Source organism: Mirounga leonina, unplaced genomic scaffold (genome assembly GCF_011800145.1).
Source record: "Mirounga leonina isolate KUSES-001 unplaced genomic scaffold, KU_Mleo_1.0 Mir_93, whole genome shotgun sequence".
Classification (NCBI taxonomy): domain Eukaryota; kingdom Metazoa; phylum Chordata; class Mammalia; order Carnivora; family Phocidae; genus Mirounga; species Mirounga leonina.
Window position 1 is genome coordinate 27,127,560 of NW_023270854.1, and position 19,927 is coordinate 27,147,486.

The window sequence follows — 19,927 nt, forward strand, 5'->3', positions numbered from 1 at the left end:
AGCGAGAGAGGGAACACAAGCAGGGGGAGAGGGAGAGGGAGAAGCAGGCTCCCTGCTGAGCAGGGAGCCCGATGCGGGACTCGATCCCGGGACTCCAGGATCATGACCTGAGCCGAAGGCAGTTGCTTTAACCAACTGAGCCACCCAGGCGCCCTAAAGTAATATTTTAAAAAATCACCCTCAGGGAGGGTCATTATTCTGCCTACAACATAAGGTGATTAGATGGTCACTCCATGTGTTTGGGGGGTGGGCAGAGTGATCTCTCTCAAAAGATGATATTTGAGCTGAGATGGGAAGGGTAAGGTCCAGCCAGGCTTCCAGAGGGCTGGGGGAAGGGGAGAGAAAACATGAGGCTGGAAGGGCCTGGCCTGTTTGAGGAACAGAAAGGTAAGTGTGGCTTCAGCAGGATCCAGGCCAGATTGCTGAGGATCATTTTGACAAAAGCCCATTTGCTGAAATGATCAAGTCACTGAAGTCCTGTTTCTAGTAATTACCTAGAAAGCTAAAGCATGCTGCGTTACTGAAGGTAGTTTCAAGAATTTTTAAAATTAATAGGTTTTATCATTTAGGGCAGTTTTAGGTTTACAGAAAAATTGAATAAAAGTACAGAGTTCCTAAATTACTCCCCCCGAGCCCCCAGTTTGCCCCATTATTAGTATCTTGCATTAGTGTGGTACATTTGTTACTCTTGCTGCCCCAGTAGGGATACATTATTATTAGCTAAAGTCCATAGTTTATATTAAGGTTCACTGTGTTCTATGGGTTTTGACTAATGCATAATGTCATATATCTACCATTGTAGTATCATACAGAGTGGTTTCACTGACCTGAAAAATCCCCTATTCATTCTTGCTTCCCTCCTTCTGAACCACTGACCTCTTTATTGTCTTCAGGTTTGCTTTTTCCAGAATGTCATGTAGTTGGAATCATAGCCTTTTCAGATTGGCTTCTTTCACTTAGCAATATGTATTTAAGATGCTCCCATGTCTTTTCATGGCTGGATACCTCATTTCCTCCTATGGCTGAATAATATTGCCTAGTGTGGATATACCACAATTTGTTTATCCATTCACCTACTGAAGGACATCTTGGTTGCTCCCAATTTGGGGCAGTTAAGAATAAAGCTGGTCTAAACATTCATGTGTAGGTTTGTATGGATACAAGTTTTCAACTCACTTGAGTTAAAATGTAGCATCAGTGAATCAGATTTATTGGTCTAGTCATTTTAACACAGGTTTCACATCTAAGATGCCTGAATATCCTCTGTGCGCAAAATTCATGCAAAATGCTCCTTGGATCAGGCTGGCTAAGAAATCAGTACGTTAGAGGAGAAAAGTCAATGGACTTAGGAGAACATATACTGGAAGAAATACTTCCTGTCTCTTCTAGAATTGTGACATTTAAGACATGAGTAAGTCTGAAATTTGAATATCTAAGACATTCTCATTCCCAAAAGTCATGGACCTAAAGTACAGAAAATCCAAAATACAGTAAACTTGGTCTGGTCTCAGTGACATAGAAGCAGTGAAGTCAAAAATAACATTAAAAAAATAATAATAAAATAAACTAACATCAAAACTTAACTAAATCTAAATAAAAACTTTGAAAAAAACTCCTCAAAGACAACACAAAGTGTTGTCAGTTTTACGGAGTCACAAGAAACAAGTAGAAACAAGAGTCACATATTTCAGGGGTTGGGGAAGGCTGAATCACCGAGACATGAAGGATGATTAATTTCTGAATAAAAAAATGTATTACTTGGTCTTATTCCTCAGAACCAAAGTTAATCATCCCGAGGGGCACATTTGGAGAATATTGCATGTATTTGACTATTGTTGGTTGAGTAACACCTTTTGCATTATGTATTTCTGTTCATGTTGAGAATATAATGACTGGTCAAGTTGCAACCTAGGCCTGCATTCCTTCATTTATAAAAGGATGGAAACGAGATATATGGCTGAGCTCTAAGATGCTCTCTAATACAGTAGTGCTCCGAGGCTAGGATACTGTGGGAAGGTCAATAGACTCTTTGATTACCTCCAATGTTTAGGACATGGATATTCTGCTCAATTGCACTTAAAAAAAAAAAACAACATTTATTTATTTTAGTGAGAGAGAGAGCAAGCATGAGTTGGGGGAGGGGCAGAGGGAGAGAGAGTCCTTAAGCAGACTCCCCGCTGAGCACAGAGTCCAATTCTGGGCTCGATCCCAGGACCCTGAGATCACGACCTGAGCCCAAATCAAGAGTCAGATGCTTAACCATCTGAGCTACCCAGACGCCCCCAATTCCATTTTCTAATCAATTGATAATTAACTCCGATTCATTTTTGGTCCAAAATGTGTTAGAAATTATAAACCCGCTTTTGCCTTGGCAAATCCAAACCCTGAGAACATAAGGGAAATTTTTTTTTGAGGATTCTTCCGATTTAGGTCCTGGGGTTTCAGAAATAGAGATGAAGACGATGGAAGATATTGAAGAGGAATGGATGCACTGAGGCCAGGTTCTACCTTAGAAAAAGTTATTCTCATGAACATTACATATTTTCTATTAATTTGCAAATTCTTGGGTTCAGCTAAATTGTCATGGAAAAAAACCCAATCGATGGAATATGGGGATTACTGGAGTATGGGATAAGGCATGCCGTTGAGATTTCCCAGTTAGCAGCTGTGGACGTGCATCCTAGACATTACTTCTGCAGGGATGTGGCTGTTTATGAGTCTTCACAGTTACATATCATCCCAAGACTTGGAGATTTCTTCTCCTTTGAGTATCTGGTTTGCCTAGTGGGTACACCATAAGGATAATAGATAGAGATTAAAAGGCATTCAAAATGGTATTTCGGTGGGGATGTGACACGAAGGGGGTCAGAGGCTGGTGGGAATTTTTATGGATTGGGTTCAAACTTCCCACCCACGTGGAGCAGGAGGGAATACAAGTCAGCCAGGGCAGTGACTTTGGACATTTCCCTGGGCTTGACCTACTTTGGATTCCTGGCTTAGTTCTGTTATTTGCTTGGACAGTGGTGGTGGTCCGTGGGCTGTTTGATCTGGCTGGCTTTCTTGGCTCTGCTGGCCGACTGCTGGGGTTTGGAGAACCACTCTCTTGTTCCCTTGCTTCCCTATCTGAGGACTGACTTCCAGTTTTAGGTGTAACCACTTCCTGGCACTCATTCTCTCCAGGCCCGTGCGGTGTCTTGGGCACGCTGTGCACCAGGAGGAGGACTTTTGAGTCTGTATTTCTGGACACTGATTTGTACTCACTTCAGCAGCACATATGCTAAAATGGAATGATGCACCACTGATTTCATCCTGTGATATAGGCAGTCATGCCCCTCTCAGGGGTAAACTATAGAACTTCAACTTGCTTTTAGTAACTGGGAAAGTGTTAGCACTAACATTAGCAGTGCCCTTGGGGGTGGTCTACTGTTCCTCATGGATTAAAACACCCACCTTCAGTTCTTAGATTTTTCTCTCCCAGTGGATTTGTAAATCAAATTTCTCATATCCCTGAGGGGTGTGTGTGTGTGTCTGAGAGAGAGACAGAGAGAGACAGAGAGGCAGAGTGGGAGAAGGAGGGAGGGAGAGAGAGATTTGGATCATGTTGAAGGTTAGATAGGTAATAATTGAACATTAGCCAACTTTCTGAACATTAATGTCTCCTAAATCTTAATGCCTTCTATGTTAAATTTGGAGGGATAATTGTCTTTCACAAAGTCATGGTCTTACCGCACATAATAGAAATGAATCTGTAGTAAAATGTGAAGTTGTTTTTTGTTATATGTTCAATTTTGTTATATTCCACTTTATGGAAATGTCACAGTTTGTTTATCCATTGATCTTTGATGGATATTTGAGTTGTTTACAGTTTTCAGCTGTTACAACTAAAGCTGCTATGAACATTCATAAAGTCTTTGTATGGTGATTTTCTGATTCCATCTATACAATAAAGTTGGTATTCTACTGTAAGGAAGAGCTTTCTCTCCTCCCTCTCTCTCTTTCTCTGTTAGTATGCACACATGGATTCTTTTTTTTTTTTTTTAAAGATTTTATTTATTTATTTGAGACAGAGAGAATGAGAGAGAGAGAGCACATGAGAGGGGGGAGGGTCAGAGGGAGAAGCAGGCTCCCTGCTGAGCAGGGAGCCCGATGCGGGACTCGATCCAGGGACTCCAGGATCATGACCTGAGCCGAAGGCAGTCGCTTAACCAACTGAGCCACCCAGGCGCCCCACATGGATTCTTATTTTATTCAGTGGATTATAATATGTTACCATCATGATTTACCTTGATGCTCCACTTTTGCTAGGTTTGGATAGCAAGGAGCCCCTCCAAACTGGATCACGTGTCCTAGATCCTGTGTCCTTTGGATATATTCCCATCATTCTTTGAGCACTCCTTGCTTTCTGGGACAAGATGTTACAGGTTTAATAGCTAATTTCTCTGCCCCAGTCCTGGAATCTGCCATTTCTCCAAAGAGCCCTGGTTCCTTTTAAGAGAATAGGATTGTGGGCGCCTGGGTGGCTCAGTCGTTAAGCGTCTGCCTTCAGCTCAGGTCATGATCCCCGGGTCCTGGGATCGAGTCCCACATCGGGCTCCCTGCTCAGCGGGAAGCCTGCTTCTCCCTCTCCCACTCCCCCTGCTTGTGTTCCTACTCTCACTATGTCTCTCTCTGTCAAATAAATAAATAAAATCTTAAAAAAAAAAAAAAAAGAGAATAGGATTGAGAAACCAGTATTTGTGCTTTGGGTGTACTTATTGCTACCTGTGGAATTCCTTGCTTCTAGGCTCTCTGAACAGACAGAGTGAGGGAACATAAGTATGCATAGTGATACCTCCGATTCCATTCCCCCACTTGCTGCATTTTATCCAGTGGATACAAATTTTGCTTTGCAGCATTTGCCAATTTCCGTCATGTAAGACCTCTGTCTGTGGCCAGTTTCAAACCACCAACGTGACATTACTCAGGGGGGAGCTAGGAAGAGGTATGCAGAATTGGTCCTCACTGGGGTGAGCTAGCTCTAGTATGTCACTGCTCCCTTACCTAAGGGAAACCTGGCTCCCGTTATTCATAGTATATTTACTCATTTACTCAGGACCTAAGACACCAGGAAGTAGTTTCAGAATTGCTAACCAATAGCATTGCGAGAACCAAGCGAGAGTTTAATGTGTTGACTTCTTTTGGCCTTAGGCTGAGAGTACATTATCAGAATAGGATGTACAAAAGTTACTCGGGTTGGTCATACCTCCCTCTCCTTCAGTGTGGTGATTTTATTCATTCAAATGAGGTTAGGTTCGCTTCTTTCTCTTTGTGTTCCACTCTAGAGGTTTCTCCCTTACTCGCACGTTTCCAGCATTTCCCACTGTGTAAAATGTTAACAAATTTCAAAAGTGAGAACAACTTAAAAAGGTGTGCCCAGAGAAGCATCACCTTCCCCCACTCCTTCTGTCCCAATTCCACTCCTCTCTTGTCCACTCTGATCTCACTTACCCCTTGTACGTGACTAATTTCATTAATTTCTGGTTTGTTTTTCCTGTTTCTTTTTGTACAAATGAGCAGATAAGATATATTTTCTCATTTTCTTTTCTTTCTTAATGCAAAAGGCAATATTCTATACAGAATGGCCACAGAGTCTGGAAATGTGTATGCGGTTGTTTTATTTTTTGTAACTGACAATCCTTGTTTACATCTGGGGCATGTTAATGGCAGGTTTATTCCATGAAAATCAGACCCATGAATCCCTCAAAGCAATGCAAAGGTGCATGTGCGGGGGTTGACAGAAATGCTGTATTAATAAGCTATGTTCATAGCGGTTTTGCAGAACTTATTGAACTATGCATTGCCAGTCAAGGACAACACGTTCAACATGTCATATGATGTCATCGAACACTTTGTAATGTAATAGCAATGAATCATTTATTATGTAATATTTGTCTGTGTTTCCAGACTTTGTGACCACACTGCAGTTACCCTCCTCCCTTTGCTTTCTTTACTGTAAAAAATATAGACTGGAAGCCAACCCGTATCAGTTCTTAGTGATAATTCTCAGTCTTTTTTTTTGAAAAATTTTATCTATTTATTTGAGAGAGAGAATGAGAGAGAGCACGAACGGGGGAAGAGGTAGAGGGAGAGGGAGAAGCTGAGCAGGGAGCCTGATGCAGGGTTCCATATGGTGCTCCATGTGGGACTCAATCCCAGGACCCTGAGATCATGACTTGAGTTGAAGGCAGATGCTTAACTGACTGAGCCACTCAGGCGCCCCAATTCTCATTCTTTTTTTTTTTTTTTTAAGATTTTATTTATTTATTTGACAGAGAGAGATACAGCGAGAGAGTGAACACAAGCAGGGGGAGAGGGAGAGGGAGAAGCAGGCCCCCTGCCGCGCAGGGAGCCCTATGCGGGGCTCAATCCCAGGACCCTGGGATCATGACCTGAGCCAATGGCAGACGCTTAACCGACTGCGCCACCTAGGCGCCCCAGTGCACTTGGATTTTAAGTCACAGTTAGAAAACCTTTTGGAATGTTTACTTCTTTTTTTTTAAGATTTTATTTATTAGACAGAGAGAGAGCACAAGCAGGGGGAGCAGCAGGCTCCCCACTGAGCAGGGAGCCCAATGCGGGGCTCGATCCCAGGACCCTGGAATCATGACCTGAGCCGAAGGCAAACTCTTAACCAACTGAACCACCCAGGCGCCCCATGAATGTTTACTTCTAGTACTTGCAGGTCTCATGTTTTTTACCTTGAGATCTCTGATCCATTTTGAATTTATTGTTGTGTATGGTATGGGGTTTGAATCTATTTTTATCATTTTCTAAATGGCTAACAGTTGCCCCAGCACCACTTATGAAAAAGTCCATTTTGCCCCAGTGATGTGAGATGCTACCTTTAGCATATATTAAATTTCCATGTGTACTTGCATCTATTTCTGGACTTTATATATATATATATTTTTTAAGATTTTATTTATTTATTTGACACACAGAGAGAAAGCACAAGTAGGCAGAGAGGCAGGCAGAGAGAGAGGCAGAAGCAGGCTCTCCAATGAGCAGGGAGCCCGATGCGGGACTCGATCCCAGGACTCCAGGATCATGACCTGAGCCGAAGGCAGTCGCTTAACCAACTGAGCCACCCAGGCGCCCTGGACTTTATATTTTATTCCACTGGTCTGTTTGACTATTTCTGTACCAGTCCTGCAGTGTGTTAATTATGGAGGCTTTATAATATGTCTAAATGTCTGGTAGGGCAGGCTTCCCTTCAGAACTTTTCCTTCTCAGTATTTTCCTGGCCACCTTTGCAGTTTTATGATTTCCGTATGAACTTTAACCACATAACAGAAAACTTGTTGGTATTTTCACTGGGATAGCATTACAACTACAAATTAACTAAGAACTGACATTTTTAGGACTGTGAGTCATCCTATCCAAGAACAAAGACTATCTTTCCATGTGTATTATATCCTCTGCAAGTAAAGATGTATTCTTTCACAGTTCTGGAGGCCCAAAGTCCAAAACCAGCATCACTAAGATGAAATCAAGGTGTCAGCAGGGCCGTACTGGAAGTTGCGGGGAAGAATCGGTTCCTTTTCCTTCCCAGCTTCTGGTGGCTGGCATTTCTTGGCTGGTGACACATCACTCCAGTCTCACCTCCGTGGTCACATGGCTTTTCCTCCCTGGTATCAGATCTCCTTCGGCTCCTTCTTTTAAGAACATTTGTGATTGCATTTAGGTCCACCCAAATAATCCAGGATAATCTCCCTATTTCCAAGATTCTTAATGTAATCATATCTACAAAGACTTGTTTTCCCATATAAGATAAAGTTCATGGAGTCCAGGAATTAAGACCTAGGTATCTCTGGGGTCTGTTATTCAGCCTACCACAGGCATCTATGGAGAAAATCATGATTTTTCTGTTTAGATTTATTACAGTATTTTATTAGGTTAATAAACTTCCTGATAGTAAACCTATTTTTCATTCCTGGAGTAAATCCCACTTAGTCATGTTATATTGTCTTCTGAATGTGGCATTGGATTATTTTTGCTAACATTTTATAAAGATTTATTTATTTATTCAAGAGAGGCATGGTGGGGGGAAGGAGTGAGGCAGAGGGAGAGAGAATCTCAAGCAGACTCCTCAATGAGCACGGATCCCAATGACAGGGGTCCGATCCCAAGCTGAGACCTTGACCTGAGCCAAAACCAAGAATTGGTTGCTCAACCAACTGAGCCACCCAGGCACCCCTATTTTGCTAATATTAGAACATTTTGATTAATATTTATAAGTGATATTGGTCTGTAACTTTCTTTTTTGTACTCCATCAAGTTTAAATATTATGTTATTCTTGCTTTACAAGATGAATTAGGACATTTTCTTTCATTTCCAATCAATTTTGGACCTTAGGAATACTTTTTTCCCCTGACGATTTGGTGGAATTCCATTCTCCTGTGAAAACATCCAGTTCTGTTGCTTTTTTCTGCTCCTTGATTACTTTCTGTTTCTTCTATGAAAATCGGCCTGTTTAAACTTTCTATCTCAAATGAGGTCAATTTTGCTAAACTGTATTTTCAGAATAGGCTAATTTAGCCTTTTTTTTTTAATGTCTTCTAAGTTTGCTGTCTAGAAAAATCTCTTACCTCAATATTTAAAAAGATATATATTCTGTATTTTCTTCTTACATGTGTATGATTTTCATGCCTAGACCTTTACTTAATCAGGTACTTATTTTAGAGTATGATGTTAGAAAGGGGTCTATATTTAATTTTTGGCAAAATGGACAGTCATTGTCACAATAACATTTATTAAATAAGCCATCCTTTGCTTTCTGGTTTCAAATGCTTCCTTTATCATATATTAAATCCCCTGTGTGCATAAAACCATTTCTGGACTGTTATTTGTATTTTGTTTACCTGAGTATCAATTCTCAATGTCAGTACCACACTTTTAAAATTTTTCTTACTTTACACTGCTTTTTATATGGTAGGCTAAGTCCTTACTCATTACTTATCTTTCTGACATGTTCTGGGCTATTTTCATTCACCTACTCTTTTTAGGTGGGCTTTGGAATGAAGTTAAATTTAAAAAGAAACCCCATTGAGATCTTGATTCTGATTGAAATGATTTTAACTTTATAGATTTACTTGGGGAGAACTGAATCTTTCCCATATGAGATTTTTCCATCTGGGACTAGGATATGTTTCTAGACGTATTGTGAATTTTGTCTGTATTTTTTGGTAATGTTTTATAGTTTTCCTTCAAAAAGGCTTATTCCTAGGTATTTTATATGTCTTGTTGGCATTGTGAATAGGACTTTGTGTTTTAAGTTACGTTCTTACGTGGTTATTATTGACATATACGAAAGCAAATGCTTTAAAAAAAAAAGTAATTCAGTTCCTAGCTTTTTGCTTGATAAAATATCTGGTTTTCCAAGTAGATACTTGTATATCTAGAAATCATGGCAGTTTCTGATAGTTTTGCCTGCCTGGAGTGAGAAGGTGGGAAGGGTGTTACCCTGGAGGTGAAGGGCATTTACAGGACTTTAGAACCGTGCATAACCTTTATTTCTTTCAGTTTTTACTGTGGAAGCTCTGATGGTACCTAGGGTCAGTCGCCTGTTGCTGTTCTGGTCTTCATGTCCTTGCCAGCAGCCTGCTGCTGGGTGGAGTCTGCACCATTTGGGGCTTTGGCACAAAAATCAGCATCAGCTGCTCGGCCTGCACTGAGAGCAGGGCAAGGCACTGGCCGGGTTCCCGTGGCCTTCACACACCCTGCTGATTTTCCATGGTTGCTTCAGATCCAGCCCTTGCTGAGTTGGGCTTGAGGGTTTCTGGGGCTTTCCTGGGAAAGTTTGTGGAACTTCTGTTTTGCATGGGTGGGAATACTGGCTTCTGTCCTCTGCCCATCTAGCCCCATTCACTTTTTTTTTTTTTAAGATTTTATTTATTTATTTGACAGAGAGAGACACAGCGAGAGAGGGAACACAAGCAGGGGGAGTGGGAGAGGGAAAAGCAAGCTTCCCACCAAGCAGGGAGCCTGATGCGGAGCTCGATCCCAGGACCCCTGGGATTGACCTGAGCCCAAGGCAGATGCTTAACGACTGAGCCACCCAGGCGCCCCGTCCCCCATTTGCTTTTTATATAACGGAAATTCCTACAAATCTCCAGCTTCTTCATTGGGCTCTTCTCTACTTTCCATTGTGGTTATGGACCGTTTGTTATTGGGGCTGGCGAACACATGGGGGAGAAACAAAAGACCTCAAAAAAAAAAAAAGACCTTTGCCATCTTTAAGGGATGGAGGTAGGGAGAAAGACTTCAGATTATTAAAGCAATTTTATAGAAAATTTAGAAAATACAGAAATAGTAAGAAGAGAATTGCTTTCCTTTTTTTAAAAAAAGATTTTATTTATTTGAGAGAAGGAGAGAGAGTGGGGGGAGGGGCAGAGGGAGAGGCAGAGAGAATCTCAAGCAGACTCCCTGCTGAGCACGGAGCCCAGTGCCGGGCTTGATCCCACAACCCTGAGATCATGACCTGAGCTGAAACCAAGAGTTGGGTGCTTAACCCACTGCACCACGCCAGTGCCCCAGAAGAGAATTGCTTTGAACATTTTGGAATCCTTTGAACATTGGAATCCTTCCAATCATTTTTTTTTCTGATGCAAAGGTTTGGCATTGCACAGGAGGTACTCTGTGGGCTTGCAGAGCACCGCTGGAGTGGGAACTGGGGTGGGCTTCATTCTTGTCTTCAGAGTCCCCTGTTATGGCTTAAGAGAGGGCTTAAGGACACAACCATGAGATGACTTTGACTTTAGGTTTTAGGAACACATGGCTGAAAACAGCAGTTTCCTTATCTCATGCTGAGGTCTCTCTGACACATTCCTGCTGCTTCCTCTGATGATGACATACTTATTTTTGAATAGCTCATAGGGTACGTAGGAAAAAGTTCACACAGGTCCAAATACATATGCTTTTTTGTTCATGTGGCCTGGTCTTGAGAAATCTGAATGCGTCTCCCTTCATTCCTTTAGTCTATGAAGCACTTGACAAACTCAAAGCACAGTATCTCATTTGATCCTTACAATCATCCCCATTTTACAGCCTTGTAAAATCACACGAAGGGAGACTGAGCTCTTAGCTCAAGGTCACACGGCTGGCACAGTAGAATTTGGACTCAAACCCAAGCATGGCATGAAAGCCAGGGTGTGCCCATGTAGAATTGCTGGGTGGGGGCGGGATGCCTGGCTGCCTCAGTCGGCAGAGCCCCTGACTCTCGATCTGGAGGTTGTAAACTGGAGCCCCACCTTGGGTGTAGAGATTACTTAAAAATAAAATCTTTAGAATTGCTAGGAAGTGGACTGACAGAAAGTTAGCTACGGTCCTCGTCCTCCAGGAAGAGAAGCTGTGTGGTCGAGTGGTTTACGGATATAGACTTTGATCCTCAGTTTCTTGTCCTATAAATGAAGATAACAATGATACCTGTGTTATAGGATTGTTATAAGGATTAAACAGGACATTCCATGCGTAATAGTTGGTATGCTCTTTGGAATAGAGCAAGCATTCAATGAATATTGGACCTAATTTTTAATATTAATTAACAATAATTAATCCTTACTTGCTGATAAGGTGAGTTTGAACCATTTGGTTTTACCTCTTTGGGTAAAGGAGATAGGAAAGAAAGTAGGAAAGCAAGGTCCACGTGGAGAGCACAGGGAGCTAACAGGAATGCCTCCTTGGTCCGTATCCCATGCCGACTGTCGCGGTCTAGCTCTTAATGAATGACAGAGATTTGAATAATATTGTTGGTTAAGGGTTAACATTTTTCATTGCGGTTGGAGGCAGTGGTCAGAAGACCCTCACTTCCTAGCGCCTTATTTTCTCCAGCTGTAAAGCATGGAAATAGCTCCCGCCTCGCTGTGTTTCTGGACCTTGCGGTGGACCCGTAATGCACAGTGCGCCCGGCCGATGCGTCACACGCCAGGTGGCCGCCAAACGCAGCCTTTGTACTGAACGCCAAGGTCAGCGGCCCCGCCCCCTTCTGGTGGGGCCCTCCAGAAGGCATCAACGCTGATTTGCATTTTTTACTCAAAGAGGTTTCATAACGAAGTGCAAGCCATGGAGTCCTCCTCTGCCCTCTTCGTGCCCGTTCCCAGCAGTGGTTCTCCTGCGTCCCGCGTCTGCCGGGCGCCTGCGTCCTGCTTTCCTCCGTGTTCAGCGCCTCTGCGCAGGAACCCTGATTGTTTTCTTGTCCGTCATCATTGCTGTGGCAGCTGTTCTCAAAGGGCATGAAGTCACTTGCAAGGAGTGTAAACAATGGAGATTCCCCACGCTCGGAACCGGCGGGTCTGGGTGGGACCTGGGGGTCTGCCTGGGTGATTCCCCCATGGAGAGAAACCGTGTGTAGCAGACACCGTGACCGATAGGGTGGCCGTGAGATGCAGCACAGAACCAGGCGTGGGGACACTCTGGCGCAGCACCTGTAGCTCGCATGGCAGCTTTGGAAGCTGCAGGTACTCTCTGCTTCCCCTCTGCCTTCATCCTTCTGTCCAGAGGCCCCATGGGGGAAAAGGAGCCAGGGAACAAGTTCTCAGAGGCCCCTGCAGCAGGGGGCTCAGCGCCGGCAGGAAGGAAACGTGTATGTGCCTGGACTGAGTGAGTGGAATCAGACCTGAGTGTTAGATCTGGGGTGGGGAGCTGGTGGGCAGTGGGGTTACCCTCCACCAGGCAGCCCGCAGAGACTTCCTCCTGTGAACCCACAGCCCCACCTGGTCTGGGCTGCCTGCTACCATGCTCAGGAGACTGTTAGTCCTCTTCTTTGGTTCACGTGTCTGCTGATGTGGCGCCCATGTGCTCACCGCTGGATCTGACAAGTTTTTTGTCTTTAAAAAAACTGAAATGCCGGGCGCCTGGGTGGCTCAGTTGGTTAAGAGACTGCCTTCGGCTCAGGTCATGATCTTGGAGTCCCAGGATCGAGTCCCGCATCGGGCTTCCTGCTCGGCAGGGAGTCTGCTTCTCCCTCTGACCCTCCCCCCTTTCATGTGCTCTCTCTCTCTCATTCTCGCTCAAATAAATAAATAAATTAAAAAAAAAAACTGAAATGCCTTTGCGGTTTAACTACTAACCCACTGGTTGAAACCTGAATGCTGTTTACCTCTTTGTAATTTGAGCATCATGAAACCTTACGTTTTGGGTCTTGGGGAGGTTTGTTGGGTGCTTGGATCCGCTCTCCCTTCTTTTTCATCTCCCTGCCCCGCCCAGGACTCCAAGCCCAGGTCCACTTCTAAGGCTTAGCTTCCTCTGTTCCTTCTACTGACTGCCTCCTGCCCGTTCTCCCTCTGCATCCTAATCCATTTTTTTTTTCACCTTTTAATTTTATTGAGGCGTAATTTACATAAGATAAAATGCCTAGGTCAGTGAGTTTCGAAAACTGCACACACCTGTACAGCCCACACCTCTCTATAGGATGATCTTGATAGGACTGTGGGTCACATGGGTGTATGCTTTTCCATCGTTCCAGGAAATTCCCTGAGGGGCCCTTCCCACTCCAGCCTCAGTTTCTCGCTCAGGCAATCACTGTTATCTATTTTCCCATAGAAATAAGTCCTAGGACTGCCTGCCTGTCCTAGAATGTCGTGTCAATGATATTACACAGCACATACTTTTTGTGCCTGGCATCTTTCAATTTTGTAAGGTTTTTGAGATCCATTCATGTGGTTTCATGGGTCAGGAGTTCTGTCTTTTTATTGCTGAGTAGTATCCCATTGTATGAATATACCACGCATTGTTTGCCCTTCATCAGTTGTTAGACATTTGAGTTGTTTCCAGTTTTGGGTTATTGCGTCTAACGCTCCCATGACAATTCTCGTGCAAGTCTTTTTGTGGACATACGTTTTATTTTGCTTGGGTAAATGCTGAGGGGTGGAACTTTGGGTCATGGGGTATGTATATATTTATCTTTTCGAGAGATCACCATTTTTCAAAATGTATTGTTTTTATACTCCCATCAGCAATGCATGAGAGTTCCCGTAGTTCAGCATTCCTGCTTACATTCAATGTTGACTTTTTAATTTTAGCTGCTCTAGTGGGCATGGGCATGAAATAGATATTACTGTGACTTTAATTTGAATTTCCCCGGGAAGGTAAGCAATTTTTCATGAACATTTTTTCTTGGTCCATTTCTGTGTCATTGTGTTCCACTACTTTTATTTCCTTCCTTCTACTTACTACAGATTTCATTCATTCTTTTTTCCTAGTTCCATTAAGTGAAGTCTTAGATCATTAATTTTAGAAACTTTTTTTTCTTATATAAGCATTTAGAGCTCTAAGTTTCCCTTTAAGCACTATTTTGGTGCATCTCATAAATGTTGATATACCATTTTCTTCACTATCAGTTGGTTTGAAATATCTTCTGATTTTTCGTGTGAATCCCAGTCACTCTAAAAGACTCAGTTTAAATCTTATTTCTTCTCTTTCTGATGACCCAAGCCTAATCTTTCTTCTCTACCTCATTCATTACATATTTTCTCTTTATAGTCTTGTATATTGTTTTAATCTCTCATTTTCCTGTGCATGCACGTTTATTTTATGTAATTGTCTTTTACTGACTCCCTAAGTGAACAATAGGCTCCTTGGTTGCGAGAACTCTAATGAGGGCTTTGTAACCTTGTTGGTATCTTGTCTGTAGTTGGCATATAATTAACAGACATTTCTCAAACACCATTAAAGTGGAAGCTGCTGTGGGTGATAAAAGTTGGGTGTAATCCAGAAATCTTGAAGAAGTTAACTAATTTTTAAAAAGATGTTAACTAAAGACATAAAATAATACAGAATAAGAGCCAAATAGAGGAATGGGCATTAAACACTCTGGGTAGTCAGAAGAGGAAGAGACGACTGTAGAGGGATTACTTGAGGAAGACTCCAGAGAGGAAATGGGATTTGAACTGGCTCTGAAGCAGAGGTGAGACTTAAGTGAAGAGGAGGAAATGGCATTCCCACTGGGGGCGGGGGCGGGGGAGGAGCATGTGTAAAAGTCCTGGGGTAGAAACATAAACTGTTCATTTGGAGGTCAGGGAAGAGACCAGTGTGGGAAAAGCTGGGGGAGGGAAGTCAGGGATATTGTGTAGAGGGCTCCGTTTACCCAGCTGGGGATATTGGGGTTATGGGGTTATCAGTTCTGATGGCAGATTTGTGATGCCATCTCGGTGCTCATGCAGTCTTCTATCCTACTTGGCCTCCAAACCCTTGGGGGTTTCCTTTCTTGGTCGCCTCTGTATCCCAGTCTCTGCTCTGAAGCAGCAGTTCTGTTTTTTTAAGGCTGACAGCCAGGAGTCCTAGTGATCTGGTGTGTTTCCATGAAACCCCGGTCTACCTCCAATCCTTCCTGCCCAGCCCAAAGAGTGTCTGCACCTTTCATTAAGAAAAAGGAAAGTACCTTTTTCAAATGAATATCATAAGACAGAGAACCCAAGTGCTTTTCTCTGGGAAGGGCAAAGCACTTCTGTCTACAGACCAGCATTGACTGTGGCCCTGTGTATCCATGCATTCACTCATTCACTCCAGAGTCTGTTTTCATCCTTCTCCTTGGATGCATCTGGCTGGAACACAAGAGGCATTTTCATCCTACAGAATTTTACTGCAGACCTTTGGTGTGCATCATATGAAGCTAGATGGTTTGGTTGGTTGTGTGTGTGTGTGTGTGTGTAGGAGTGGCCCCAGACTAGGAAGAAGTTGCAGGAACTTGTGAAGGGTTGGGACAGCAAGGTTCCTCATGTGGTAGATAACGAACAGCAAATTCAGAGGCAGGGCGCTCTGAGAGCCCAGGGGAGGGGGCATCGGGGCTGCTCAGAGGAGGCTTCCAGAAAACTTGGGGGTTGAGGGGCTGGATTTGGATTCAGGAGGGGATAATGCAGACATTGTCTTAGAGTTGCTGCTGAGCACTACATTGCAGGTGACTGTAAGAAGCCTACCTGGCTGAGACAGAAGTGTGTATGGAGGGGTGGGGAGAGGAATGAAGCTTTGGTGGAGGTTGTTTCCTTAGGCTTCCCGAGGCCTAAATCTATGCTGAAACAACAGCCAGAATTCATAGAATTAAAGGCATTTCTTACTTAGATGTAATTATATGTGTAGAATTGACTATTCCGATAATAATCCATCTTTAAAAATGCAGCGTGAGGGCGCCTGGGTGGCTCAGTTGGTTAAGCGACTGCCTTCAGCTCAGGTCATGATCCTGGAGTCCCTGGATCGAGTCCTGCATTGGGCTCCCTGCTCGGCGGGGAGTCTGCTTCTCCCTGTGACCCTCCTCCCTCTCATGTGCTTGCTCTCTCTCATTCTCTCTCTCTCAAATAAATAAATAAAATCTTTAAAAATAAAAAATAAAAATAAAAAAATAAAAAAAATAAAAATGCAGTGTGAGTTATGGCCAGTTAGGTTTCTGAATGCCACGTTAAATCAACCTCAAGCCTTGGTCCTGCTGGATCTCCCTGAGACCCTGTCTGCTAGGCCTGGCTGTGTGAGTGGCAGCAAATGGAAGAGAGAAATTCTGCTTCTCTGGTGCCCGGGGCTAAGTAGAGAGGTGTCTTCAGGAGGCCCCCAGTCACCACCAAGGGCAGAGTGGTACCCCCCTCAGCTGACTGGGGGCTGGGAAGGGGTGATCACCTGGGCTGGGCTGGGGTGGGTGAGTTCAGAGCTCCCCAGGGCATACCCCAGGGCAGCCTAACTAACCTCCCTAAGGGACTGGAGTCTGAATCTGGCAACCTATTGTATGCATTTGGACGTAGAAGCCAGGGAACCAGCCTCATTAGGGGACACTTTAGGGGATATTCTTTAGCCCCTGACTGGTTGGTTTAAGGGGCTGAGGGATGTTGATTTTAAAAATATACTGTCTCTGGGGATACTGCTTTGGGGACTTAGATAGCTTCCTCCAACCTCAGAGCTCACAGTAGAATAAAATAGTATAGATTGCTAATTTAAAATGAAAAAACACATTCCTATCTCCCCTCCCGCCCAAACTGGAGCCAGCCAGTGACCATGTGGTGGGTCATGCTGGTTCCCCTTCATGTTTCCCGGTGGGAAGCGGGCCCCCTCTCCGCTCCTGGGGCCTGGCTCCTGGCTCAGAGCTACTTGCCCTTTTGTAGGGATACCCTCAACCCTCCCCCTGCAGACCAGGCTTATTGGTTGTGGGAAGAGACATCCGTGTCAAGCTCTGTGACAAGTTTAAGGACAAAGGGAAAACTGTGTAGCCCTGGTTCTGGTTCTGGGTGGGGGCCCAGGGAGGGACAGAACCCGGCCAGCTCCCTCATCCATGTGCTCTCTCTATCCCATCACTTCCTGATTCATGGCCCTTTAGTTTCATAACTTTGACAATTCTGCCAAGGCTGCATACACACTTAACTTCTTCTAGTTTGTTCTCTTTGGTCACATGTCTTGGAGGTGAAGTGCTTCAGAAACTTCCCACTGCTGGCTTCCCCCCTGTGCTCTGCCCTGTGCACTCTGCAGGCCTGGGGCTGCCGTCCCCCCTGTCCCCACTCTGACACAATGTCATTTCTCACCAGAGCTCAGACATCCTCAGCACCACAGGCTACGACTGCATCATTCAGCACCTGAACAACGGCCGCAAGAACTGCAAAGAGTTTGAAGACTTTTTGAAAGAGAGGTACACGCTGTTCTTCCTTGAAGACGGAGGGGGAGACAAAGCACTCCCACTCAAAGGAACCATTTACTGCTTTCTGTTTGTCTTCAGGGGTTCACAGGTCCTCTGCTCTAGGTTATGGGATGATACCCAAGAAGTAAATGATATTTCTGTCCTGAAGTTCTTAGAAATCATTGTGACAGATGAGATTTATGAATGAAACAGCAAACAAATTATCATAAAATCCAGTGAGGTGACACGCATAGCACTAAAAACCTCATGGGAGAGGGAGATTGTGAAAGACCGGTATAAAGAGGGGCAGACAGGACCTTTGAGGGGCCCTCGGAGGGTGGTGTGGATTTGATAGATGGAGGAGTAGCTAGGTGTCTGTGGGAGGACAGCAAGCTTGCAGGTGGAGATGAGCATGACTTACCTGATTCAGAGACCCGGGTGGGGTGGAGTGGGGTCGCCATGGCCACAGAGTGAGAAAGAGGGGGGTGGGTCACAGCATTCCAGAGGGCAGGGGGTGTTCAGGGCAGTCCATGCCAGTTTAGAGGATTTTTCATTTCCTTTTCTTTTTTTAATAGATAGGATTTTTTTTTTTTTAATTCCATACTTAATGGGGTAAGTTAGTTTTGTGGAAAATCTTATCCCACCAGAATACTCAATTTCCCAGTGACTCCGGATGAAAGAACACTTTAGAGGGATCTTTGGCCAAAGATCAGGGTTGTTGCTAGGACCCAAACTAATGAACAGATTCTATTTGTTTTTTTTGTTTGTTTGTTTGTTTTTAAAGATTTTATTTATTTATTTGAGAGAGAGAGAATGAGAGACAGAGAGCATGAGAGGGAGGAGGGTCAGAGGGAAAAGCAGACTCCCTGCCGAGCAGGGAGCCCGATGCGGGACTCGATCCCGGGACTCCAGGATCATGACCTGAGCCGAAGGCAGTCGCTTAACCAACTGAGCCACCCAGGCGCCCCTGAACAGATTCTATTTGTAACACAGTGAGTAAAAGGTTTATAACTTGGAGATCCAGACATCAACGTGTTTTTCCATCAAGTGTTTTTATTTTCTTCTCGAGAGAACATTGGGTAATATCACACTACTTTTTTTTTTTTTTAAGATTTTATTTATTTATTTGACAGAGAGAGACACAGCGAGAGAGGGAACACAAGCAGGGGGAGTGGGAGAGGAAGAAGCAGGCTTCCCGCTGAGCAGGGAGCCCGATGTGGGGCTCGATCCCAGGACCCTGGGATCATGACCTGAGCGGAAGGCAGACGCTCAACGACTAAGCCACCCAGGCGCCCAACATCACATTTCTATGGTTGTCCACCCTGGATGATGAGGCCTCTCTCCCTAAACTCTTTGAAAGTCCCCAGGGAACTGGAGCCCTGACACACGGTGCATATCAGGAGGGGTGGGTGGGGAGAGGTGTGTCCACTCTCAGGCTCCAGGGAGCTGGTCACTGCACCTCCTCCTTTGAGGGACCAGCCTCCCTCTTCTACCCAAGCTGGTTGGCAGTGGTGACACCAAGTTACACCTTTCCTTTCTCCTAATGGGCACCGGAGGTGGGCTTCCTCCTTTCTTCAGCAGAGCTCTGACAAGGTAGCTGGCAAATAGGCGTTTCACAACTGCAAGATACACAGATTGCAGAACATCCCTCGCTTTTTGTGTTCCTTCTCCAGGTAGGGCTTTTATACATTTTCTCCTGGGGGTGAACTAGCCTTGCCATACATCTATGAGGAGCCATTGTCTACTGACTGAAGCTTCTGCTGCCCAGGCAGGACCATCCAAGAGACCCCTGACACAATGGGGATGGGGATGGAAATCAGTGGTGTCCACATTTTTTTAAAATGTAACCCTCAGTAAGAAATAAAATAAAAATTAAAAAATAAAGTTTTTTAAAGAAAAAGGAAATAAAAAAAATTTACACTGCCACCCAGCACACGCATGCATAAAACAAAAGTTTAACAAACATCACTGCCCTATTATTTTATTCAATTTTATTTAGGGTTTTTTTTTTTTTTTTTTTTTTTTAAAGAGACTGAGAGAGCACACAAGTTGGGGGAGCCAAGAGAAAGAGAAAGAATCTTTTTTTTTTTTTTTAAGGTTTTATTTCTTTATTTGAGAAAGAGAGCACACACATGAGAGAGAGAGAAAGAGGGGGGAGGAGCACATAAGCAGGGGAGTGGGAGAGGGAGAAGCAGGCTTTCTGCTGAGCAGGGAGCCCGACGTGGGGCTTGATCCCAGGACCCTGGGATCATGACCTGAGCTGAAGGCAGCCACTTAACCAACTGAGCCACACAGGTGCCCCT

At 44.1% G+C, this 19,927-nt stretch overlaps 1 protein-coding gene across 1 annotated transcript in view; it reads left to right on the top strand.

Annotated features, from left to right (window-relative positions):
- PSTPIP2 (proline-serine-threonine phosphatase interacting protein 2) overlaps nucleotides 1-19,927 on the top strand; it is a 69,026-nt gene that overhangs the window by 16,875 nt on the left and 32,224 nt on the right. The window contains exon 2 of the mRNA XM_034995867.1: nucleotides 17,536-17,636. Coding sequence (XP_034851758.1) covers nucleotides 17,536-17,636 — 101 coding nt within the window. The remainder of the gene's footprint in view (nucleotides 1-17,535; nucleotides 17,637-19,927) is intronic.